This window comes from Sceloporus occidentalis, unplaced genomic scaffold (genome assembly GCF_023333645.1).
Source record: "Sceloporus occidentalis isolate IW3139 unplaced genomic scaffold, rSceOcc1.0.p SCAF_39, whole genome shotgun sequence".
NCBI lineage: Eukaryota > Metazoa > Chordata > Lepidosauria > Squamata > Phrynosomatidae > Sceloporus > Sceloporus occidentalis.
The window spans coordinates 6,688,914-6,716,125 of NW_028317019.1; the positions used below are offsets into that span (position 1 = coordinate 6,688,914).

Genomic DNA, 27,212 nt, shown 5'->3' on the forward strand with positions numbered 1-27,212 from the left:
TGTTTGGGGGACTAGCCTCCTCTTAGGAGCCAAAGACCAATGTTTGTGAAGAATAAGAATAAGGCTTGTGTTAAAACTATCCTCCCCATTTCTAATCCCTTTTAAAACCCTTGTTCCCCAGAAGGAGAAGAGCTGTGTAATAAGAAACCTCTCAGGAAATATATACAAAAGACCCACAAAGAGACACACTTCCTTCCTTTTGGCCCAAGGAGCCTGGCCTCCTTCTGACTCTGGAGCCTCAGGAGAGAAAGAGAAGCCTCTGTTCAACTGAGGCCTCAGAGAAGGTTCCGGAACATTATTCCCAACAGTCACAAGCAGCACAAAATGGCCGCTGGAACACAAAATGGCTTCTTCTGCCTCAGCGCTTGGCAGTTGGCAATTTGAGGCCTTCAGGGAACCCAAAATGGAGGATGAAAGGGCTCCAAAGTGAGAAGGGACCCCAAACAGGATTTCAAAACCATAACAACACCTAAAATCTTTCCTGATGCTATAATATAGAGACTCACTGAGATACTCTTTATAAATATGTCTTTACATGTCTTTATAAATAAATAAAATTTAATAATACTAATGCTACTACTAATAATAGTAATAATAAGTTACAACCAGGAGATTTCTCCCTGTGGCTTCTCCCCCAGAGGCCTCTGAGTATGCTCAGGAGCCCCTTCTTCTTCTCCTTCTTCTTCCTCTGCAGAATCCTCCAGGGGTCTCTCTGCTCTTCCTCCTCCTTAGCCTCTTCCTCTAAGCCTTCCTCCTCCTCCTCCTCCTCCTCAGGACCTTCCTCTAAGTCTTCCTCTTCCTTTTCCTCCCAGATTTTGGGGGAGAATTGTGTGCCTTCAATTCCTTTCTGGGGACCCCAAGGCAACACTGTCACAGGAGTCTCTTTGTAGGTTTTGTTGAAAGGTGTTTACCATTGCCTTCGTTTGAGGCTGAGAGAGTGTGCCTTGGGGGCTGGGGGGGGGGCTGCGTGCCTTGAACCCATGTCTAGTGACCCTATTCCCAGCGTTTCCTTGCCTTCAGGTTTGCCTTCCACTTTGCCCTTTGTCTTCCTCTGAGGCTGAGAGAGTGTCTGCTGCCCAAGGTTCCCTCACAGTGGGTTTCATGGCCCAGAATGAATGCCATTTCCATCATGTAGATGTGTGTTTGTGTGTGTGTGTGTTGTATGCCTTCCAGCTGGCCATTGGTCTTCCTATGAGGCTGAGAGAGTGTGACTTACCCAAGGTCACCCATTTTATATAATGGGATTGTAGCACCCATGGATTTTGCTATCCAAACCAAATCCCAAAGGATACCAAGGGCCCATTGTTTTTCCATCTTTTTTTGCAAACAGCAAAGCAGATCTTGCTTGCCTGATCTTTGCATGTTCAAGAGCAGTGTTGGGCAAATGCTAAGAGATGCCTTGTGGGTTAGGAAGAGGGTCCTGGAAAACAGTCCTCTTCCTCTGGACCCACAGACTCAGAAAGACATGGGCCCCCCATTCAATGGGACCCCTTTCTTTGAGGCTGCTCTAGGTCCAGGAGGGTCTCTCAGGAGAGATTGAGAAAGTCAGCCTTTGAGGAGCTCTGGTCCTTAAAGGTTAATATTTCCAGGCTTTCCTGAGAGGGCAATATTTGGGATTTGGGCAGATCCAGGCTGCAGGGCTCTCTCAGATCTGGTTCAAAAACACTGCAGAAATGATGATGATGATAATGATGATGATGATGAATCTTCCATTCAAACCCACTGAGCTTTGTGGATGCTCAAATAGTAACAGAGGTCAAAAACACATTGCAGAAATAATCCAGTTTGCAGAAATAAACCACTTCAACTGCCCTAGTTCAGTGCTCAAGAATCCTGGGAATTTTAGTTTATTATGGCATCTGAATTGTCTGACAGAGAAGACTAAATATCTCACAAAACTACAGTTCCCAGAATTCCCTAGCATTCAGCCAGACAGGTAAAGCAGCCCTGAACTTGGACCATTGTTAGTGGTTGGCTTGGAGCCTGAATAGGGTTCTAGAAGGCTGGTGGCTTTGGTCGTTGGCTGCTTAGGAAGAAGGGCTCCTTCTGGGTTTCCTCGGCAGGAAAGGAAAGGAAAGGTGGGTGCCTCAAGATGCCGATGGGAACCCCCTAAATTTGGTTCCTTTGTAAGAATGCTGACTGAGGGGGAAGAGAAGGGTGATTGATTTGGTCCCCAGAGAGGCCCCAGGGCAGGCAGGGCAGGCCACACAACATTCGCTCACTCCCAAGTCAAATTCTGGGTTCCCTTCTTTTGCCAAGGACCTAAACCTGGACCAGAAAGGATCAGGTTTTATTTGCTTTCTTCTCCTGTAACAGGCGTTTTTCCTTGCCCTTTTTACACGTGGCAGTAAAGATACGATACAGCAGGGCCTGGCATTGAGCTTCCAGTTTTCATGCATGATCTTCAGACAGGAGATGAGGCTGCCTCTTCTCCATTTTGGAGGGAGCCCAATTCCAGGAAAGAGGAAAGGTCAGAGGTGATGTGAGAGCAGTAGCTTATTATAAATTGCGAGTCTTAGTTCATTGGTTTCTTTAACTAGAAAAAATGCAGGGGTCTATGGATTGGTTTAGTTTCTTGCTTTGTCTCAGTTGTGGTGGTACAAGGGATCACTCCTATACTCTGCATTCGCCATCTGGCTAGAAAGAAGGAGGCTAAATTAAATGCTTTTTATCCTTAGTTTTTTGTGGATTTTTTGGGCTATGTGGCCATGTTCTAGAAGAGTTTCTTCCTGACGTTTTGTCAGCATCTGTGGCTGCCATCTCTGAAGAAACTCTTCTAGAACGTGACCACATAGCCCGAAAAACCCACAAAAACCTATGGAAGCCGGCTACGAAAGCCTTCGACTTCACACTTTTTATCCTGTCTCTCCAAGCAAGTGAGAAAGAATAATTCTCTCATTTCCCCTTGATCTGGGAACAGACCTTTAAAACTTTCTCTCTTCATTTCTACACAGGAAAGTATATTAGTACAGTGGAACCTCGCCATACGCATACAACCCAGGTGCCAAAAAACACCCATAGAAATTCTGGACAGACTTGTTCAGTCTTTGTCTCTATTGGTGGAGGGCTATTTACACCAAGAAACCCATTGATCTTCAAAGGATCTCCAGTTTATTTAGTTTATTTATATACAGTGGGTCCTCGCCTTACGCCAGGATCCGTTCCGGATCCCTCCGTGTAAGGCGATTTCCGCCTATGCTCAAGCCCCATTGGAAACAATGGGGCTCATGCACAGCGGCGTGGCAGTGCGGGGGGTGCAACGGGCGCGCGCGCCCATTCAATTGAATGGGACGCGCCGCCCCTTCCGCCCCGTGCGCGCCCCACGGCTTGAGCGCGTATGCTCAAGCCGCGTAAAGCGCGCCCGCATATGATGCGGGCGCGCTGTACATCTATCCTTTCTCCCAATATAGGGACTCAGGGTGGCTAACAATAAATTTAATACAATACAAATTAATGACAATGCAAATGTATTAAAATTATAACTATTTTTTAAAATTAAACTATTTATATAATTACACCTTGAAAAAACCATATACAATTGCACCTTGACCTCTGAACTGCACAGCAGTTCAAACCTTATCTCTCGTTTTGCTTAGGATCCAGCCCTTGAGGCATCAGCATTTCCAGAAAGGAGAGAAAGTGGAAGAGCAAAATACTTTTTGTTTGGAGGAAGTGTCTATCCAGGTTCTGTCCTCTAAAACTATTAGAGCCACTTTGATGCTGTCTTTGATTCAGAACATATGATTTTAAGGCATCTTGCACTTCCATCTCCATCCAATAAACTTTTGAATTCTTTGAAGCATTCTGTTTTCCTGGCTGCCCATCCCAAGAGTATGAAACATAGCACCAGTCATGGAGATTCAGTCTTTTTCTTGATGGGGATACAGAGCGAAGGCCACAGGATCCCCACTCCTGACATAACATTTGGCCCAGTTAATTGCAGATATTTGACATACTTAATGTTAGAGCCAGACTGGGAGGTTTTGGGAGTCCCTGTCCCTCCAAAAGTAACTTTCCCAAGAGCAGTCTAGGTCTGCCTTCCAAAGACCAGCAGTGGATGGAGAAGGAGGCCTTGGGGAAGCAGAGGAGAGCTTGGCTTGACCCCCAAGGACTCTCCCTTGAAGGTTTCCATCTCTTTAGGAAACGGTGGAACCTGGGAGGGAGACTGAGGACTAGGACATGCTGGGAAAAGCTTCAGGGGAGCTTATGGGAGCAAATGTGGGTCTTTGCTTTCTCCTCCCGATTACTTTCCTGCTCTCTTTTGACAGCCTTGAAGTCAACACAAGGTAAGCTCAATGGTGGAAAAGATTACCAAAGCCATCTTCCCTGTACGTTCCATACTCACCTCCATGGCACCTTAGGAGCAAGCAATCTCCACTGAGGGCAGCACAGTCAAAAAACAAAATCCAAAATGGGGAGTGGTCCTTGAGACCCTGATGGTCCTCTGAGAGGAAAATGCCAGCCCCTGAAACCAATCCTGGCCAGCTTTTGGGAAAGTGCCCTCAAGGTTTAGTCCAAGCAGCTATCAGCCCCTGGCAGACTGTCCCTTCCCTGAGTCTTGCTCTCCTGAAGGCTCAGAGGAGATTCTGGGGGTCCTGGCACCTCCTCTTCTTAGGGACCCTGAGCCCCAAGTTCAGCTGACAAATGGTAATTCGCCCACGATGAAACCCCCCCCCCCCCATTCCCTGCTCTGTCCTGGCACATGCCTTAGGAAACCTCTTCCATGGACATTTGGGAGCTCCTAATCTTAGTGCCTCATTATCTGCTTTTTTGCTCACTATATACTGATCCAAGAACTAAATTTATGGGATCTATTCTGTCCAATTTACAGTCTAAAACCACTTCTGAAAAGATTTTTTTTCTCCTGTCTGATATTGATTCTCAGGTAACTTATAAGGTTTCACTGTTTGCCTCAGCAGCAATCAAAATTCAGGCAAGGGCAATAGCGGACATAGCAGTTGATTGTCATGGGGATGATCTTATCTAAACTTTGAAGTTGTTTTTAATGTTGTTTTATTTGTCTGGAATTTGATTATGTTTAATGTATAAAATTTGGGTGTTAGTTATTTGATGGAGCATTTTATAATTCTGAATTTCTGTCACCGATTTTACATTTTAATCATGCGAATGGCCTTTGGCTTAAGCATTAATAAAAAAATTGATTGCTTGATCTAATGCTATTGAAGCCTATGCTGTGTGATGTTCTTTATTTGGCACAAAAATCTCCCCCAAATGAGGCATCAGAAGGGAGGGTCTCTCCTCTGCCCCACTTTCCAGCAGGAAGGGGGCTCCTCAAACCCCTTTTTACCATCAGATCCCCCTCCCCTCCATGGCCATGCCTCTCTCCAAGGGTCCCCCCCGCCCTCTTTTCTCATAATAACCTCCCAAGTACCTGGGCCCCAAGGACCCTCCGAGGGAGGGGGTAGGGAAGGAAAGAGGGAGAGGAGGACTGGCAGGTTCCCTGCCTTTCTTTGGGGGGAAATCGGGGTTTCATTCCTTCTTACAACCCTCCACCCCCCCCCCCCCCCAGAAGACCCTCCAGCCAATCCTTCAAACAAACAAGGGCTCTCCTCCACTTCCCTCCCTCAGAACAGGCTGTGAGGGCAGCAATGGCTTCAGAGGCTGAAACTCTGCATGCACATTAGCAACCAAAGGCCCCTCCTGAGTATGCGCAGGGATCGCAAGGCCCTTGCTGCTGCTGCTGCTTATTCCACTCTCGGCCTTTGGAAGAAAGGAAGGAGTACGCCCTTCCGTCCTTTTTTCCTTCCTTCCCGAATGGAGCCCAACCAGCGGAGCTGGACTCAGGAGAGAAAGGCTGGGAAGGCTCTGCTTTGTACATATAGCTCTGTTTCTCTGAGTGTGAGTGTGTGTTTGTGTGTGTGTTTGTCTGTTTGCCTCTGTTCTTATGGCTGGGAATGGAGCTGAGGACTGAGGAGAAAAGAAAGTGTCAATTTTGTGCAAATTCACAACTTCTGTCCATCAATGAGTCCAGTGTGTTGAAACAGCAAATAATTTTATTAAGAACACATAGTGTTAAATCAGAGCTGCCCTCCCCAAGCCAAAGAATACCTTAAATCCCCAAAACCAAAAACTCCAACCTCTTCCAAACCTGGCCCCCACCTCAAATTCCCACAGTCTACGCCTCTTAAGTAAAAAATCCCCCTTTGCCATGCCCAGAAACTAGCCCTCTTTATGTTAATACCGACTACCAACTTTCTTCATCCAACATCCCACAAATTCCAAAAGCTATCATTCCCTTAACTATTCTAGCCAGCTGCAACAAATCCCACCCTTCCATCTAGCTAACCTATTCCACAACCCATAATCCCCAGCCAAATTTATAAACTAAAGAAAAGAAATATAATAATAGGAATTAAAACCTAAACTTAACGAAATATAACTTTAAAACTTAAACAGACATATTGACAGACAAACCTAACACAAAATCACAAGAGCCTTTTCTTATCACCAGTGGATTGAAAATATATTCTTTGTATTCCTTCTTGAGAAAAATAATGTCATTTCACTTCTCGGATTTGTGTGGCTTCTCTCCAGTGTGGACTCTCTGATGTCTCACTAGGCTTGACCTCTGAGAAAAACATTTCCCACAATGCTGGCATTTGTATGGATTCTCTCCAGTGTGGCCTCTCTGATGTATCACTAGGTAAGATTTCGACGAAAAACATTTCCCACAATGTTGGCATTTGTATGGATTCTCTTCAGTGTGGCCTCTCTGATGTATAACTAGGTAAGATTTGGACGAAAAACATTTCCCACAATGCTGGCATTTGTATGGCTTTGCTCCTGTGTGGACTCTCTGATGTCTCACTAGGTTTGACCTCTGTGAAAAACATTTCCCACAATGCTGGCATTTGTATGTCTTCTCTCCTGTATGGACTCTCTGATGTATCACTAGGTGTGCCTTCCGAGAAAAACCTTTCCCACAATGCTGGCATTTGTATGGATTCTCTCCTGTGTGGACTCTCTGATGTATCACTAGGTAAGATTTCGACGGAAAACATTTCCCACAATGCTGGCATTTGTATGGATTCTCTCCAGTGTGGACTCTCTGATGTATCACTAGGTAGTATTTCGATGAAAAACATTTCCAACAATGCTGGCATTTGTATGGATTCTCTCCAGTGTGGACTCTCTGATGTATCACTAGGTAAGATTTTGACAAAAAACATTTCCCACAATGCTGGCATTTGTATGGCTTCTCTCCTGTGTGGACTCTCTGATGTATCACTAGGTAAGATTTTGACAAAAAACATTTCCCACAATGCTGGCATTTGTGTGGCTTCTCTCCTGTGTGGACTCTCTGATGTCTCACTAAGCCTCCCTTCATATAAAAACATTTCCCACAATGCTGGCATTCGTATGGCTTCTCTCCTGTGTGGACTCTCTGATGTATCACTAGGTAAGATTTTGACAAAAAACATTTCCCACAATGCTGGCATTTGTATGGATTCTCTCCAGTGTGACCTCTCTGATGTATCACTAGGTATGACTTCGAAGAAAAACATTTCCCACAATGTTGGCATTTGTATGGCTTTGCTCCTGTGTGGATTCTCTGATGTATGACCAGGATTGACTTGTAAGCAAAACGTTTCCCACAATGGTGGCATTTATGTGACGTCTTTGCTGTGTGGAGTCTCTGATGACTCAAATGTTCTTCTGTAAAGAAGGACAATGACAGATAAGACTGAAAATTAGAGTTACCGTATATACTCATGTACAAGTCGACCTCATGTATAAATCGAGGGTAGGTTTGGGGTTAAAAATTATGGATTTTAATATGACCCGTGGATAAATCGAGGTGGCAGCCACTCCCTCTGCATCACAGAATAATAGAGTTGGAAAAGATCCCAAAAGCCATCCAATCCAACCCCATTCTGCCATGCACGAACTCTCAGTCAAAGTATCCCTGACAGATGGCCATGCAGCCTCTTTTTACAGACCTCTAAAGAAGGAGATTCCACCACTCTCTGAGGGAGTGTGTTTCACTGTGGAACAGCCCTTACTGTCAGGAGTTCCTCCTAATGTTGAGGTGGAATCTCTTTTCCTGTCCCCTGTGCTCCATTTGTCTCTTGGCACTCCTTTGAGTGAGGCATTAGAGCTGCTGCCCTGGTCTCCCTGGCTCATGGTGCTCTGTGAGGTGCTCAAAGAACCATCACTGCTGCCACATCCCCACAGTTCTCTCTCTCTCTCTCTCCCTCTCCCTCTCCCTCTCCTCCCCTCTCTCTCTCCCCCCATCCCTTTGATTCTTTATTTGAGAAATCTAGCTCAAGGAGCTGCTGTTTTCTTATTTTTTTGGGGGGGGGGGAGAGTTAAAGAGAGGCTCCCTCCCTCTCAGTCGGACTCTCCAGCTCCAGTGAGTCTTAGGTTTAAAAACAGCAGATAAAAAGAGTTTTCCCCCTCTCTCCTTTTCTCAGCCACTGCTTGAGCTCTCTCAATTCCCCTTTCTAAACTACAAGTCCCAGGGTGCAACACAAGGCAGCCAAATTACTTAAAGTGGAACAATAACATTTGCTATAATTTCTTTAGTTTCTGCCCCCTTAAAAACAGCCAAAGAGCAGACATTTCCCCCCTGTCTCCTTTCCCCAAAAATGTTTGAAGGCTGCAGTCTGCTTTTTTAAAAACAGCCAGCCAAGCCAAGCCAAGCCAAGCCAAGCCGGCTTCTCCCAGGGCTTGAGAAAAAGGGGAGAGGGGAAGGGTCCTCTGTCTTACAGAGGAAGAAACACCTAACATAGAGCCCAAACACACAAGCAAAGGAACAGTCGGGAGATGGCTCTTTTTTTGTCCCCGTGGAGCGCACACACACACACACAGAGGCAAGGAGACCAGCAGGGATACCTCCACAGTTGCAGCAGCGAGGTAAGGAACCAGGTGTGGAAGGGAGAGAGGGCAGAGTTTCTTTTGCAAGACAACCTCCCCGGACAAAAGCAATTGCCTACCTCCCTCCCTCGTGGCTCCTGGGCAGCACTTCCTTCAGGACACCCTCTGCTTTCCCCTTGGCTGCAAAGTTGCGGTCGCCATTTTTCTCAGCCACATTACCATATTCTCCCGTCTATAAGTTGACTCAGGATTTTCGGACCAACTTTTTAGCATAAATACGGTAAGAGAGCAGGGTGTTACCCCATGATTTAGCCCTCATTAACACCTCTTTATTTGAGATTAAATTAATAAATTTGCTGTGAGTAACCCAAGCATGACCCTGCTGCTTATGCTCCTAAATGCATGGAATGATCGTATCCTTACTCATAGGAGCTAGCAAAGAAGAGCCTGTATGGGGACTGCCTTGAGGGAATCAGTGGAAGCAGATAGTCAAGGGACTGTTGAAAAAATATTCCATGAAACATGTGCAAAAATACTTTGATTGACAGCTGGCATCATATCCTGTGAGACTGCCATAGAGTGCTGAGTCAGAGCCCAAGGCATGATGCAAGCTAACTGCAGAGGTCGCTTCATGCTGTTTGGCTCTAGGATATGACTCACAACCAATACAGTATACAGCTCACAGGCAGTTTGGTGTGGATTTAATTGGAGTTGTGTGTACAAGAGATGGTGAAGTTGAAGGAACTCGGAGAGGAGAGCTTGCAAATATTTGTATTGTTTTGTAACTCAAGATAGATAGATTTTTAGTCTAAAAAGTAGTCAGTGCATTGCCAATATCTATATCTGGATATCTGCTTCTGTACTCTACTATGTTATTGTTGAGCTGCATCTGGGAGCATCACCCTCAGATTGTGCTATATATTGGCTTCTGAACACGATAGGAATTCAGAGCCAAGAAGGACTGAGAGCCAGTGTGCTAATCCTTTTTGTCTGATTTATTTGCTCCAAGCACCCATTGCATTCAATTTGGTTTCAGACCATTCTACCCCCAGGACACATTCTAAAGCAATTTAAACCCTTTTGGACACTCAGTTTCTTCCCCCCAAGCAACAATTCCAGTATAAATATCTGCCCTGACTGACTGTTCTTTGACTTTAGTCCAATTACAGACAGACAGTATGTTAGTTTATGTGGCTAAGCACCTCAATGCAGTCGCCAGCCCCACTTGTCGCATGAGCTCCTGACTTCTCTTTCCATTTCGAACTCTCAGCAATTGGAATCAAGATCCACGTAGGTAAAGTATTACCATCATGAAAGTCTTACATCTCTTGACCTCTCCCACTTGTTATCTAGTTGTTGTCCATGTGTGTGAACACTTACGTGTGTGTGTATTATGCTTTTCCCCTCAATAGAAAATAAAAAAAACTATTTCAAATGCCTTTGGAGTTCTGTGTGCTTCCAGGCCTGGTATAGTTAAGCTGAATCCCAAGGTCGCTCTTGCCCCAACCAAATTTTATATCTCCTTTCAGCTAAGTAACAAATTCCCCTAAAAGCATAGCACTTGCGGGTGTCCTCCCCAGACTCCAACATTCTGGGTAACAAAGGGCCTCTTGAACCAACCATGGAACTAAGGAAGCTCAGGTAGGAAAAGAAACAACATTGCCATTGTTTTCTAAGCCATTGCAGGGCCAACAGAGGGATTCTACCCAAGAAGTCTCTCCAGAGTCTCAAAAGGCTTGAAGAGGGGCCAAAAAAGCCAGGAAACCTGGTCAGGGATGGGCTGAGGAGCATTTGGAGTCAAAAAGCATTTATCTCCATGGCTCCTTCCCACAAAATCCTAGAATTGACAGTTTAGGATAAGATTTTTAGAATCCTTAGAAAGTGGAGAGAAATAGTGACTCACTAAACTACAAATTCCAAGATTTCACAAAAGCTGCTATGACAAACTATGTGTGAAAGGGATCTAGGAGTCCTGGTAGACCACAACTTGAACCTGGGTCAACAGTTTGATGCAGCAGCTAAAAAGGCCAATGTGATTCTAGGCTACATAAATATGGATATAGTGTTATGGCAGGGGGTTGAACTGGATGGCCTTTCTAGTTTCTTTCAACTCTTTGATTCAGTGTTATAGATTAAGGGAAGTAATAGTGCAATTCTGTTCTACTTTGGTAAGACCCTCACTTGGAATACTGTGTCCATTTCTGGTCACCACAATTCAAAAAGGATGTTGAGAAGCTGGAGTTTATCCAAAGGAGAGCAATAAAAAAGGTGAAGGGTTTCGAAACCATCAAGCCCTATGAGGAGTGGTTTAGGGATCTGGGAATGTTTAGCCTGGAGAAGAGAAGGTTAAGAGTGGATAGCTCTGTTCAAATATTTGAAGAAATACTGAGGATGGAGCAATCTTGCTTTCTGCTGCTCTAGAGCAAAGGACATAGAACAATGGAAGCAAGGCATAGGAAAAGAGGTTCTACCTAAACATTAGGAGGAACTTCCTGACAGTAAGAGCTATTCAACAATGGAGTATCCTCCCTCAGAGAATGGTGGCATCTCATTATTATTATTATTATTATTTTCTAAAGCGCTCCATCTTTGAAGGTCTTTAAAGGTCTTTAAACAAAGGCTAAATGGCCATCTGCTGGTGATGCTTTCAGTGTGTATTCCTTCATGGCAAGGGGTTGAACTAGATGGTTCTTGCTATCTGTTTAAAGTCTTTGATTCTATAATTCTAAAGTGGAATCATAGTGCCATGATAATGCAGAATGAAAGGCCCGTCAGTCTTCATAGTAAGGGCAATGAATTCAGCTTCCTTACCCACAGAGGCCACATTCTCGTAATTCTCCATCATCACATCATTGTACATAAGTCTCTGCTTCTTCGTCAGCAGTTTCCATTCCTCCTCAGTGAAATATACCGCAACATCTGCAAAGGCCACCTGCAATAGAAAATAGCCCTCATCCAGAGAATGACTAATAAAAGGGGAGGGAGAAGCACATGATGCATCCCAAAAAATATTTTATCACCTCAGAATTTTGTCCAGGAAATAAACTTTAAATTCTGTTAGAAATTTAGAAAAAAGCTACTGTCTTTGAGGTCCAGTTTGTCTCAAATTCTTTGAATGTAATATACAATATAATTTAGGCCATGGCTGGGATATTGATGATAGATTAGAATACTGACTATCCCGACACGTATAGTACATTTAGCCTACAAAGATTATAGTGCATTTAGCCATTTGTTGCCAAATTTCAGAGGCGAATGTCATTTTTAAAAAGCAGTTCTGGGGAGCACTGTGGGCTTGAGGGCCATGGGGCCACCCCCAATTTATATTCTCCCATATCCCCCAACATTAAACAGATGGGAAAAACAAGACACATGTGGACAAGCAACAGCAGAAAGTGGTGAAGATGGACAAAGTTGTTTATGAAGAAGATTACACAAGTGGCAAAGGGCACAACAGTTTGTTTTTGCCTCAGACTCTTAGCAAGGGCAAGTCCCTGCCCCCTTCTTTCTTCTCCAACCCCCACTTTTGAGTTGATGGGCTGCAAACTCCTTGGCAATCATTATGCAAAAATTGAAATGAGCTGAAGAACTGGGAAAGTGGGAGGAGAAGAGAGAAACCAGGACATTTTAAAAGCCCTTGAAATATTGGGATGACATAGGATTAACCAGGACTGTCTCTGCCAAACTCGGACAGTACTTTATTTGCTTCCTTTCATAAATTGGCCCAGCAGTGACCTAGATGAAGCTAATAGAACAGTGACTCACCAAAGAGTTGTTGTACCTCGGCAGCCTCCTTCTCTTGGAGCCCAACTTCCTCCGCTTGGCCTCTGTGTTGGCCATCAGGTGGGCAGGGGTCCTGGTGGTCCTGCACTTGGGTCACTTCCAGAAAGAGAGGCCCCAAAGCCGTGTACAAGTTGGCCGAGATGAAGGTCCTGAGAAAAGGGCCCAGGGTTAGGATTGGCTTAGCAAGAAGCCCTGCAGCACTCAAAGACACCGAGAACAGCATCTTGCTGGTGACACACGCAGATGACATATGCCTTCATTGGGCCAATGCAGAGGAGGGCATTTGCTTCCTAGCCTGATTCCACATGGAGCAACACAGGAGCATAGAGGGTTCTGCTGGGTCAGGCTTTCTGGCCTAGTGGCCTCCCATTCTCCCATTGGCCAAAGCAGTTGCCCTCCATCCTCCAGGGAGTTCCCCGGTCAAGCAGGGCAGGAAAGGAGCTCTCTCTTCTCTGGTTGCCCCCCTTCCATGGTATCCAGCTCTCCTCCCAGGATCGGGGGCGGGGGGGTGATGGCAGCCTTCTGCATGCAGAGAAGTCACAATTCTCAAAGTGTCTCTGCCCATGTGGAGAGTGCCTATTTTCCACACTGTTGCCTGACCATCTTGGCTTGGGAATGTCCTGTTCTAGCCACAAGTAGGACTAAATTTTAGCCTGTATCCTATCCTATACTTAGTCCCGATCAGAGTAGAATCACTCAGTCTCTTGGATTTACCTATAGATTGACTCACTAGTCAATTATGGGTTTAGTAGGTCTGTTCTAGGGTTAACCAACAGGATTCAAGCCTCCTCAGACTTTAAATTCCGATAAGTTGCAGTAGAATGTAGAAAATATATATACATAATTATGCATTGTATAAAATTCAATGTATGTACTTTAGTTTCAATAAAAAAATATTTTTAAAAAAGACTTTAAAGGCAGGAATGCTAATTTTTCCATGCTGCGTCATCATCACTGATGAGAATTTGATTTCTCTTTCATGCAGAGGAAGAGGAGGAGGAGGAGGACCACCTTCTTTATTGATAGATTAAAGAGCAGATCATTAAACAGAGAGTCTGCGAACATCTAAAAAGCAATGCCATAATCACAAAAAGTCAATATTAGTTACAGAGAAACAAGTAATGCCTGACAAATCTAATCTCGGTAGATGATCCTGGTAGATGAAGGGAATGCTATGGATGTAGTCTCTCTTGATTTCAGTAAGGCCTTGGTAGATGAAGGAAATGCTATGGATATTGTATATCTTGATTCCAGTAAGGTTCCCCATGTCATTCTTGCAAAGAAGCGATTTTGGGCTGCATCAATAGAAGTATAATGTCTAGATCAAGAGAAGTAATAGTGCCACTCTATTCTGCTCTGGTCAGGTCCCACCTGGAACATTTTGTCCAGTTCTGGGCACCACGATTCAAAAAGGATGTTGAGAAACTGGAGTGTGTCCAAAGGAGGGCAACTAAAGTGGTGCAGGATTTGGAAACCATGCCCTACGAGGAATGACTTAGGGAGCTGGGGATGTTTAGCCTGGAGAAGAGAAAGTTAAGAGGTGATATGATAGCTCTGTTTAAATTTTTGAAGGGATGTCATATTGAGGAGGGAGCAAGCTTGTTTTCTGCTGCTCTAGAGAACAGGACCCAGAACAATGGATGCAAGCTACAGGAAAGAAATTCCAGCTCAACATTAGGAGGAACTTCCTGACAGTAAGGGCTGTTTGAGAGTAGAAAAGACTCCTTCCTTGAAGTGCAGTGGAGTCTCCTTCCTTTGAGGTCTTTAAGCAGAGGCTGGGTGGCCATCTGTCAGGGATGCTTTGATTGAGAGTTCCTGCATGGCAGAATGGGGTTGGACTGGATGGCCCTTGGGGTCTCTTCCAACTCTAGGATTCTATGATTCTATTATTTATATCACAGGTGGAGAAACTCTGGCCCCTGGGCTGGATAAGACCTGTATTTCTTCAATGATCTGATCAATGGCTTCCCCTCATCACACCCCCTTCCCCATTTAGACACTGGTGAAAATAATCATTTCATTTTTACAAATGAGAAAAATCTCTGAGCTTAACTGCTGTGTTTATAATATAATAATAATACATTTATTTATATACCACCTTTCCAAAAAGATCAAAGCAGTTTACAAATTGACAATTACAAGATTTGTGTGTTTGTGTGTCAGTCATAGCAGGAGCATGAGGTATGTACCTCCTTCCTCTGCTTGCTGAAGCCACACAGAAATTGAGGCATGTACATTTGTGTGAACTGTTTCTGAACGGATCTATTGTCAAAATCACAATTTCTTCACTTCTCCTTGTATATTTTTTAAAAAGATGCACACTGCTGAATATGTTGCACTTATACAACAAACATCTATAAATGTATAGGTTTATGAGAGAAGATTGCATCCTGGATTAAGCTCATTTTTGGGAAGTGAAGACCTATGTAAATTCATTATATAAACCCAGTGAAACAAATGCATCACAAAGCTCTAGTAAACAACACGTACACACACATTCCCCACACAAAGGACTCACTGGCGCACTGTGTGTCTGGGGCTGGAAATCTCACTTCCACCTTCTGGGAAGACAATGCTGCCACAGTCTGAATTTGGGGCTTTATTCCTGCAAAGCATAGGCTCAGTCTCTCAGCTGCAACCCTTCCATACAATCCTGGACTGAAGCATTTAAACAAAGGTCCTCTTCCAGCTCCAGGAATAAAGGCCTACCTTCCGTATAAAGACACTGATTCCTGCAGCCCCAGAAAGGGCTCTCCTTCAGTCCTTTATGGCCGGAGCTTCCCTGGGTCAGAGGCCGTCTCCTCAGCCGTAGAGAAGGGTTGCTCTGAGTGCAAAGGAGGAGGAGGTCAACAGGGCTGTGGGAGGGAAGGCAATGGGAAAAGGTCAGTGCCAATGGCCATGGAGGGCAGAAGGGGACAATGCCTAGGAAACTCCTCTGAGTCCCAGCCATTCTAGGAATGAGTGGCAGGAGTGAGTCCAGGGGGCTGAGGGGGGGTCTCCTTTCTCAAAGGGGGAGGCAAGGACCGGTGGGACCCTCCCCAGCTAGGGCCCAAAGGGGGGGTCTCTTTCCCAACTCTCTCTCCCAGCCCCCAAAACCCAACCTCCCCACTGGTCCTGAGTCCCTGCCTCCCCTTCCTCAGACCCTCACAGGGGCCTTCCTGCCTTCTGTCCTTCCTTCCTTCGCCCCAAAATGGAAGGCAAGAGGCACAAATGGACACACTTCCTTCCTTTTGGCCCAAGGAGCCTGGCCTCCTCCTCTCTCTGGAGCCTCAGGAGAGAAAGAGGAGCCTCTGTTCAACTGAGGCTCAGAGAAGGTTCCAGAACATTATTCCCCACAGTCACAAGCAGAACAAAATGGCCTCCAGAACACAAAATGTCAGCCTCTGCCTCAGCACTTGGCAGTTTGAGACCTTCAGGGAACCCAAAATGGAGGCTGAAGGGGCCTCAAAGTCGGAAGGGACCTCAAACAGGATTTCCAAACCTTAACAACACCTAAATATTTTCCTGATGCTATAATTTAGAGACTCCCTGAGGCAGTCTATACAAGTAACTCTTTATAAGTCTTTATAAATAAATAAAGTTTAGGAATAATAATAAGAAGAAGGAACATTAACCAAGAGCTATTTCTCCCTGTGGCTTTTCCCTCTGAGGCCTCTGCGCATGCCCAGGAGCCCCTTATTCTTCTTCTCCTTCTTCCCCTGAAGAATCCTCCAGAGGCCTCTCCTAAGCCTTCCTCCTCCTCTTCCTCAGGCCTTTCCTCTAAGCCTCCCTCATCCTCCTCTTCAGCCCCTCCCTCTTAGCCTTCTCTTCCTCCTCCACCCTTTCCTCTAAGCCTTCCTCTTCCTTAGGCTCTTCCTCTAAGCCCTCCTGCTCTTCCTCCTCCTCAGGTCCTTCCTATAAATGCCCTCCTTCTCCTCCTCCTCCTCCTCCTCCTCCTCTTCAGGCCCTCCCTCTTAGCCTTCTCCTCCTCCTCCGTCCCTTCCTTTAAGCCTGCCTCCTCAGACTCTTCCTCTAATCCTTCCTCCTCCTCAGCCCCTCCATCTTAGCCTTCTCTTCCTCCTCCACCCTTTCCTCTAAGCCTTCCTCTTCCTTAGGCTCTTCCTCTAAGCCCTCCTGCTCTTCCTCCTCCTCAGGTCCTTCCTATAAATGCCCTCCTCCTCCTCCTCCTCCTCCTCCGGCCGTTCCTCTAAACTTTTCTCCCCCTCCTCGTACTCAGGCCCTTCCTCTAATTGTTCCTCCTCCTCACAAAATGGCTGGGTCTGCCTGAGTAGTAGATACTCCAAGGAGATATCTATTATAGATAACTAAATACAACTGAAATATAAGTCATACAAGATATTAAGAGTCTTGCAGGTACAATATTTGTAAGTATATAATATTCAATTCATACAAGCTATTAAAACAATAAATAGACCTAAGCCTCCAATTCTGAGACTGACTTCCAAGATCCGCTCTTTAACTCTCTCTCTCGATCTCCAACCGACACAATTCCCCCAACTGTCTCTTGGTCTCTCAGGCCTTATATCTCCTTCTCACGGAAGCTTCCAGAAGAACCTTTATCCTGGTCTCTGATTGGTCAAGAGAGCCTTCCATAGCAGTGATGTCATTCTGCATTTGCATAAACCTCCATTTACTGGCCCCCGTTGGCCACTTTCAAGAACAGGAGGAGCTTCAGTTTCTCTATTTAGTTCTTTGTGAGGAGCAGAGTGTCAGAGGGAGAAAGACAGGAAGGAGCACAGTGACAGCAGAGAGACAAGGCCTGGACCCACTAGGCTTCACTGCTGCCCTGAGGTCTGGCTGGACCTGGCTTGGGTCTCCTGCTGCTGCTGCTTTCCTTTGGCCACTGCCATTAAGGAGGGGAGGAAGGAGGCCCAGCAGTCCTTCTAGGCATGGCCCACTCTCTCTGAAGGTGGGAGAGTGGGACTCCCCAAAGGGCATTTCAATGCTTTTAATGGTGGCGCTCATGCAGTAGGAAAGATGATGATGATGATGATGATATCATCATCATCATCATCATCAGGCCTGGGGCGGGGGAGTATAGAGCTGCCGCCTGACCTTAATCGTCATTAATGCCACCATCGCTGGGCCTTCTTGCTCTGCACCACTGTAATGGCCTTGGCTCAGTGCTATGGAACTCTGGGAATGTTCTTTTGGTTTGGCATTTTAGGTGTTGTTAAGGTTTGGAAATCCTGTTTGAGGACCTTCTGACTTTGGGGCCCTTTAGTCCTCCATTTTGGGTTCCCTGAAGGCCTCAAACTGTCAAGTGTTGAGACAGTGGCAACCATTTTGTGTTCTGGGGGCCATTTTGTGCTGCTTGTGAATGTGGGGAATAATGTTCTGGAACCTTCTCTGAGCCTCAGTTGAACAGAGGCTTCTCTTTGTCTCCTGAGGCTCCAGAGTCAGAAGGAGGCCAGGCTCCTTGGGCCAAAAGGAAGGAAGAGTGTCTCTTTTCTGAGAGGGTTCTCTTATTACAAAGCTCTGCTCTTTCTGGGGAACATGGGTTTTAAAAGGGATCAGAAATAGGAGGATAGTTTTAATACAAGCCTTTTTCTTCTTCTTCTTCACAAACATAGGGCTTTGGCTCCTAAGAGGAGGCTAGTTCCCCAAGAAGGCCAAAAGTGGCTCCTTTGGGAGGTTTTAAAAGTCTCCCCAGTTTCCTTATTAAGAGATCTTCAGGCAAGAAGGAAGGAGAGAGACCAGAATAACTCATATTACTAAGAATGAAACAAACAAACATAGAAACAAACAAGAACAACAAAAATAAGGATTAGACACTAAGACAAACTACTTATTTTTTTTAAAGGAAAACTATTATTAGGAGGGTAAAAAGATGAATTGGGTGCTTCTATCCTTTTAAAACCGACTCATGCTGTATCCGCACTTCAGAAATAATCCAGTTCGAAACCGCATTAACTCTCCTAGCTCCAGCCTATGGAATCCTGAGATTTGTAGTTCATTGTGGCATCAGCTATCTGTCACAGAAGGCTAAGTGTCCCAAAGGCAAAATCCCAGGATTCCATAGCACTGAAAGGTTTCAGCGGTGTCAAAGTGCTTTATTTCTATAGTGTGGATGCAGCCTTCTTGGGAAAGGGGCTGATGCTGCGGAAAAGCACTGGTAAACTCTGGAGGTTTCAGCACATTATTTATTTATTTATTTATTTATTTATTTATTTATGGGGCACTCATTTCACATCTATCTACAGAGACATAACCAGGGCCCTCTCCAATTCCCCATTCTCTAATCCCCCACCACTCTAAGAAGGCATGGAGTATCTGTTGTGTAGGGGAGCTGTAGTGAATCTATGCTAGGTCCAGGGGCTTTGTTTGGTGCAGAGGGAGGAAGGGGATGCCCTCCTCTGAATTGGCCCAAAGGAGGCATATGTCACCTGTGTATGTCACCAGCAGGGTGCTGTTCTGTGTGTCTTTGAATGCTGCAGGGTTTCTTGCCAAGCCAATCCTAACCCTGGTCTCTTTTCTCAGGAACGTCATCTTGGCCTCCTTGTACACGGCTTTGAGGCCTTTCTTGCTGGAAGTGACCCAGTGCAGGGCCACCAGGACCCCTGCTCACCTGATGGCCGACACAGAGGCCAAGCCGAGGGAGTTGGGCTCCAACAGAAAGAGGCTGCTGAGATACAACAGCTCTTTGGTAAGTTGCCATCCTGACTATTCGTTTCATCTGTGTCACTGCTGGGCTGGCTCATGAAAGCAAGCGGAGAACATACTGTCCCAGTTTAGCAGAGAGAGTCCTGGTCAATCCTCTGTCACCTTATTTTTTCAGGGGCTTTGAAAATGTCCTATTTCTCTCTCCTCCTCCTCCCACTTTCCCCCTTGTCCTCAGGTCAAGTTCAAAAGATGTGTGCACCCATCAACGCAAAAGAGGGGAGAGGGGAGGAGAGAAGGGAGCAGGATCTTGTCCTTGCCAGGAGTTGGACCCAAAAGCAAACTGCTGGACCCTTCCTCGCTTATGTGATCTGTATCATTAAGAGCTTTGGTCATCTTGATCCTCTTCTGGGGTTGCTTGTCCACATGTGTCTTCCTTTCCCAATCTGTGAAATGCTGGGTGATACGGAAGAATATCTCTGGACTTAAATTGAGGGTGGGCCCAGTGGCCCTCAAGCCCTGAGTACTCTCCAGAACATCTTTTAAAAAATGAAATTTGCCTCTGAAATTAGGTGAGACATGACTAAGTGCACTATAATTCATTGGTGACTAAATGTACTATACATGTTGGGATAGTCAGTATCTCAATCAATCAGTAATATCCCAGAAATGGCCTAAATTGTATTCTTCATTATATTTTATATTATATTGAAAGGATACAAGACAAACTGGATCTCAAAGGCAGTAGCTTTTTGCTTGGTTGCAGAATTTAAAGTTTATTTCCCGGACTGAATTTTAAAGTGTTGAAATAATATTTGCAATGCACTATGTGCTTTCCTCCCCTTTTGCTTAGTCACTCTCTGGATGAGGGCTATTTTCTGTTGCAGGTGACCTTTGCAGATGTGGCAATATATTTCACCGAGGAGGAATGGAAACTGTTGACACAAAAGCAGAAATTTATGTACAGTTCTGTAATGATGGAGAATTACGAGAATGTGGCCTCTGTGGGTAAGGAACCTGAATCCATTGCCCTTCCTGTGAAGATTGAGGTCCCTTTCATAATTTACTGTCAGAGCGCTATGATTCCACTTTAGAATTATAGAATCAAAGAATTGAAATAGATGAAAAGGACTATCCGGTTCAATCTTCTGCCATGCAAGAATAGACATTCAAAGCACCCCCGAGATATGGCTATCCAGCCTCTGTTTAAAGAAAGAGACTCCACCAAACTCTGAGGGAGTGTATTGAAGAGCTCTTACTGTGGGGAAGTTCCTCCTAAAGTTTTGGTGGAGCCTCTTGTCCCTGTGGCTTGCATCCATTGTTCCATGTCCTTTTCTGTGGAGTAGCAGAAAGCAAGCCTGTTCCATCCTGAATATGACATCTCTTCAAATATTTGAACAGGGCTGTCATATCCACTCTTAACCTTCTCTTCTCAAAGCTAAACATACCCAGCTCCCTAAGTCATTCCTCAGAGAGCATGGTTTCCAGACCAGTCACCATTTTGGTTTCCTTCCTCTGGACATGCTCCAGTTTCTCAACATCTGTTTGAACTGTGGTGCCCAGAACTGGACACAGAGTTATTACAAGTGAGCCCTGACCAAAACAGAATAGAGTGGCACTATTACTTCCCTTGATCTTGACACTATACTCCTATTGATACACCCTAGGATCACATTGACCTTTTTAGCTGCTGCATCACAATGTTGACACATGTTCAACTTGTGCTCTACTACCATTCCTAGTTCCCTTTCATACGTAATTTAATTGTCATAACAACTTCCTATGGAATCTTGGAATTTCTCATTTTAGTGAGGCACTATTGTTCTCCAATTCTAAATACCCAATCCTAAACTGCCAATTCTGCAATTTTGTGGGAAGGAGCCATGGAGATTAATGCTTTTTGCCCCTAAATGGTCCTCAACCCATTCCTGAGCAAGTTTCCTGGCTTTTGTGGCCCCTCTTCCAGCTTTTTGAGGCTCTGGAGAGGCTTCATGGGGAAAAGGCCTACCTTGGCCCTGCAATGGCTCAGAGAGGGCCCAGCAGTGGCAAAACGGCCTCCACTTCCCCAAAGGGATGCTGTGGATATCGAGGGGCAGAACATTATGCCATATTTTTATTTTTTTTTTAATTTTATTAATAACAGACATCACATTACAAACATTGCAAGCATATAAACAAACATACATAAAACATTGGCTTCAATACCAAAAGACAAAACAAAACAAACATTAAAAACTAACAACTATGTAGATCTAAAACATTATATTATATTACTTAATTCTTATATATATCATGGCTTCCTCAAAGTAAATGCATATTTTAAATTACTAACCATATCATATCTCCTAGGTATGCATCTTCAAATAAAAAGTTTTTTACTTCTTAATTAGCTTTTTACTTCAAAATTTTTAGGCATTCCCATTTCCTTTTTATCTTTTCCTTATCCAGATCCTTTAGCAATGCAGTCAATATATCCATCTCCATTGCTTCTTCTAATTTATTTATCCACTCATCTTCTGTTGGAATTCTTTTCGCTTTCCAGGAACTAGCATAAACAATTCTAGCTATTGTAACCATATATAAAATAATACGTCTATATTTTTTCCACTTCTTTTTCTAATAATCATTTTTCTAATATTATTTTTAATTAATAAAAATAATAAAGGACTAAATGGTAATGTTATTCCTAACATGTTTGACATCAAAGTGTGTATTTCCCCCCAGTATTTCCCAGCTTCTGTACACTTCCACCAAAAGTGGTAAAAAGTTCCTCTTTGTTTAACAGCATTTCCAACAACTACCGCTTCCATTCTTGTACATTTTGCTTAGTTTATCTGGGGATATATATTTACCAGCAATACATCATTTTAATATAATTTTCTTGATGATTTTGACAAAGTGTGAAAGAATTATATCTCGCCAAGATTTTTCCAATAGGTCAATTTCTATTGTATTTTTTGTGTCCTTTGCCCATTTTATCATACAATGCTTCACACTTTCCTGTTCCAAATTCCTTTGCTTCAGTAACTTGTAATATTTTGAACTATGTCCCCATTTATCATCAAAGATTATAGCATCCATTTCATTTTTCTTATCTGTAAGACCATGCTCTTTTTTTAATCAATTTTATATCTTTCAAACATTTGTCTAAACAGAAACCAATTCTTATTAATCTTGTTCTCTATCTCATTGCTAGGTTTCATTATTAAAGAATTTTTTCTGTTGTTAACAGGTCCCTGTATGTTAACCATTTCTGACCCTCCATTTTTGTTCTTCTATAGAAAGCTTCTTGAACAGAGACCCATGATGGTATCTGACTATAAAATAGTTTTTTTTAACTTTAACCCATACTCTAAACAATGAATTTCTTATAAAGTGATGGCAAAAATCTGTATTAGCTTTAATTTGATCATACCACAAGAAGGCATGATATCCAAACCTTTTTGTGTTTTCCATTTCTAATAACTTATCATATCTTAATCATATCCATTCTTCGATCCACTGTAAACAGACTGTATAATCATACAATTATTCCATATTTTTAGGTGACACAATGTGGGATTGCCTCTGAGATCCCCTGGGAGGCAATGTCACCCCCCCCCCATCCCCAACAGTAATCCATCCCAGTCTTGGAGATGTCTTAAAGCTGTTTTAAGGATCCTCTCTGGCATTTGACCCTCACCAAAATTGGAAGCCAGGCCCCAGCCTCCTTGTTCTGCCTTTCCTAATACATTATTTGTATACTGAATATCCTGCCTTTCTCAACAAATGGGCCTCAAACTGTCCCTTTTATGCCTCACACACACTCTGTGTTTCTGTCTGTGATAGAGAGATGGAGGGAATGTGAAAAATAGAAAGGGAGGGGAGAGATGCTGAAGGTGAAATGCTGAAGCAGTGCAGATGGGCAGGAGGGAAGGTTGGAGAGCGGAGGGAGAAAGGGAAGGGGACCAGGCCTCTGGGAGCCAGGAGGGGAAGGCAGGAGCAAAGCCAGGATCACTTAGCTCTGTGCGGATAGGAAGGGACCTCTGGGAAGGGCCAGGAGGGAGGCCTTGGGGATTGGGAGGCAGCCACCAACCTGACAGATTTTAAGAATTGGATTGAGTGAACTGGTGAGAACATGGCTCAGGCCCTTGTTTTCAGGGATATTAAGGCGTTCCACATAGCAGTTATCAGCAATGTCTATGAAGAGAGGAAAGGTGACACAAAAATTCCTTTTTCTATAATGTTTTTGTCCAAACTGAGTTTGCTTAGGTCCATGGTTGATTCCAGAGGCCCTTTGTTATCCCAAATGGTGGCATTTGGGTAGGACACCCGCAAGTGCAATGCTTTTAGGGGAATTTAGTACTTAGCTGAAAAGAGAGATATAGTTTGGTTGGGGCAAGAGTGACCTCGGGATTCAGCCCAACTATACCAGGCCCAGAAGCACACAGAACTCCAAATGCATTTGAAATAGGTTTTTATATTTTGTTTAGGGGAAAAGCAAAACACACACACACACACACACACACACACGTAAGCATTCACACACATCCAGAAGAACTAGATAACAATTGGGAGTGGTCAAGAGATGTAAGACTTTCATAATGATAATACCTTACTTAGGCGGATCTGGATTCCAATTGCTGAGGGTTCAAAATGGGAAGAGAAGTCAGGAGCTCATGTGACAAATGGGGTTGGCGAGAACACTGAGATTCTTAACCATGTAAACCAACAGACTGTCTGTCTGTAATTGGACTGACGTCAAAGAACAGTCATCCAGGGCAGATATTTATACTGTAATTGTTGCTTGAGGGCAGAAACCAAGTGTTCAAAAAGGTTTAAATCGATTTAGAATGTTTCCTGGGGGGAAGAATGGTCTGAAACCAAATTGAATGCAATGGTTGCTTGGTACAAATATCTTAGAAAAAAAGGATTAGCACACTGGCTCTCAGATCCATCTTGGCTATGAAATCCAATCGCGTTGAAAAGCCAATATACAGCACAATCTGAGGGTGACGCTCCCAGATACAGCGCAACAATAACATAGCAGAGTACAGAAGCCAATGTCCAGATATAGATATTAGCAATGCACTGACCACTTTCCACACTGAAAAATAAGTCAAAAACACAGTTGATTTCATTGAAATCCTTGGAGAATTTCTCTCTTTAGTTGCAAAATAATACAAATATTTGCAAGCTCTCCTCTCCGACTTCCATCAATTTCACCATCTCTTGTACATACAACTCCAGTGCAATCCACACCAATCCGTATGTGAGCTGCATACTGTATTGATTGTGAGTCATCTCCTGGTGCCAAACAGCATGAAGGAACCTCTGCAGTTAGCTTGCATCATGTCTTGGCTCTGACTCGGGACTCAGTGGCAGTCTCACAGGATATAATGACACCTGTCAATCAAAGTATTTTTGCACATGGTTAATAGAATATTTTTGCAACAGTCCTTTGACTATCTGCTTCCACTGATTCCCTCAAGGCAGTCCCCATTCTTTGCTAGCTCCTATGAGTAAGAATACGATCAGTACATGGATTTAGGGGCATAAGCAGCAGGGTCATGCTTGGGTTACTTACAGCAACTTTCTTAATTTCATCTCTAATAAGGAGGGGTTAATGAGGGCTAAATTGTGGGGTAACACCCTCCTCTCTTAACTCTGATTTTCAGTCTTATCTGTCATTGTCGTTCTTTACAGAAAAACATTTGAATCATGAGAGAGTCCACACAGGAGAGAAGCCATACAAATGCCAGCATTGTGGGAAATGTTTTTCTTGGAAGTCAATCCTAGTGACACATCAGAGAGTCCACACAGGAGAGAAGCCATACAGATGCCAGCATTGTGGGAAATGTTGTTCTCAGAAGCCAGGCCTAGTGAAGCATCAGAAAGTCCACACAGGAGAGAAGCCATACAAATGCCAGCATTGTGGGAATTGTTTTGCCTACAAGTCAGTCCTTTTCATGCATCAAAGAGTCCACACAGGAGAGAAGCCATACAAATGCCAGCATTGTGGGAAATGTTGTTCTCAGAAGCCAGACCTAGTGAAACATCAGAGAGTCCACACAGGAGAGAAGCCATACAAATGCCAGCATTGTGGGAAATGTTTTTCTCAGAGGTCAAATCTAGTGACACATCAGAAAGTCCACAAGGGAGAGAAGCCACACAAATCCCAACAGTGAACTAATATTCTTTTTGTCAATAGGGAATATAAAAAATATATTTTCATTCAAGTGGTGCTAAGGAAAGGCCTTTGTGATTTTGTTTGTAAGCTTTGTCTATCTATATGTCTATGTTTTAAGGTTGTATTTTGTTAAGTTTGGGTTTTTATTGGTAACAGTATATGTAGATAATTACTTTGGGTTGTAAATTGTGGGTCGTGGTATTGGTTAGGTAGTTGGGGGGCTGGGAGTTGTTATATATGAGTTATGGGAATGATAGCTTTTGGAATTTGTGGGATGTTGGCTGAAGAAAGTTGGAGGCCGGAATTAAAAGAAAGGGCTAGTTTGTGGGAATGGCAAAGGGGCCTTGTTACCTGAGGGGCATAGACTGTGAGAATTGGAGGTGGGGGCTACATTTGGAAGAGTGTGATATTTTAGGTTTGGGGGTTTTAATATATTGTTTGGATTGGAGTGGGAAGTTCTGGATTAAAAACTGAATTTCTATGTTTTCTCAATAAAGTTCTTTGGTATTTCAGCACACTGGACTCTTTGATGCACAGAAGTTCTGAATTTGCCCAAACTGAACCTTTCTTCTCTACTCAGTCCTCAGCTCCATTGCCCAGCAGAGGCAAATACAGACACAAACATACAGGATACACAGGGGCAGCTATATTTCTAAATCAGAACCTTCCTTTCCTGACTTTCCCTCCTGAGTCCAGCTCTGTACCTTGGGCTCCATTGCGGTCTGTTCAAAGGAAGAAAGGAGGGAAGGAAGGGGAGGCTGCTGACCCCCCGGCGCATACCTTCATTTGCCGCAAAGGCCGCCAGCGGAATAAGTAACAGCAGCTTTGCCCTGGCAATCCCTGCACATGCTGAGGAGGGGCCTTTGGGGGGATAGACTATCCCATTGTGACTTCAGGCTGATGCTTCTTTCCTGAAAGACTGGGGATGGCTCATTGTGACCTCAGGCTGATTCTTGTTGCCTGAGAGATTGTGACTTCAGGCTTCTCCTTCCTTACCTGAACACATGAGACTGGCCCATTGCAATCTCAGACTGATGCTCATTTTCTGAAGGACTGACACTAACTCATTGTGACCTTGGGCTGATGTTCCTTCCCTGAAGGATTAAGATGGGCTTATTGACTTCAGGCAGGTGTTCCTTACCTGAAGGATTGAGCCTGGCCCTTAGCGAGCAAAGGGTTATGATCCTTGTCTGAAGCATTGAGGCTGTCCCATTGAGATCTCAGCCTGAGGCACCTTTCCTGAAAGATTGTGACGGGACTATTATGAGTTTAGACTGATGCTCCTTGCCTGAAGGATTGAGACTGGACCATTGAGATCCTTACCTGAAGCATTGAGATTGTCACATTGTAATCTCAAAGCCATCCAGTCCAACCTCCTTCTGCCATGAAGAAAATCTCAATCAAAGCATATCTGACAGATGGCCATCCAGACTCTGTTTAAAGGCCTCCAAAGAAGGAGACTCCGTCATTCTCTATTGAGGGAGTGTGTTCCACTGTCAAACAGCCCTTTCTGTCAAGAAGTTCCTCCTAATGTTGAGCTGGAATCTCTTTTCCTGGAGCTTGCATCCATTGTTCTGGGTTCTCTTCTCCAGAGCAGCAGAAAACAAGCTAGCAGCCTTCTCAGTATGACATCCCTTCAAATATTTAAACAGGGCTTTCGTATCATATCTTAACCTTCTCTTCTTCAGGCTAAACAGCCCCAGCTCCCTAAGTCTCTCCATTGTGGTGACCCTCCTCTGGACACACTCCAAACTTGTCAATGTTGATCCTGTCCTCTGGGGTATTAGCTACTCCTCCTAGTTTGGCATCATCTGCACATTTG

The 27,212-nt window shown here is 44.2% G+C and overlaps 1 protein-coding gene across 1 annotated transcript in view; it reads left to right on the top strand.

Moving 5' to 3' along the window:
* LOC149290483 (uncharacterized) overlaps positions 1-25,873 on the top strand; it is a 426,035-nt gene extending 400,162 nt beyond the window's left edge. The window contains exon 3 of the mRNA XM_089489345.1: positions 24,907-25,873. Within this exon, the coding sequence (XP_089345471.1) occupies positions 24,907-25,388 (482 nt within the window). The 3' untranslated portion in view covers positions 25,389-25,873. The remainder of the gene's footprint in view (positions 1-24,906) is intronic.
* Positions 25,874-27,212: the final 1,339 nt, after the last annotated feature.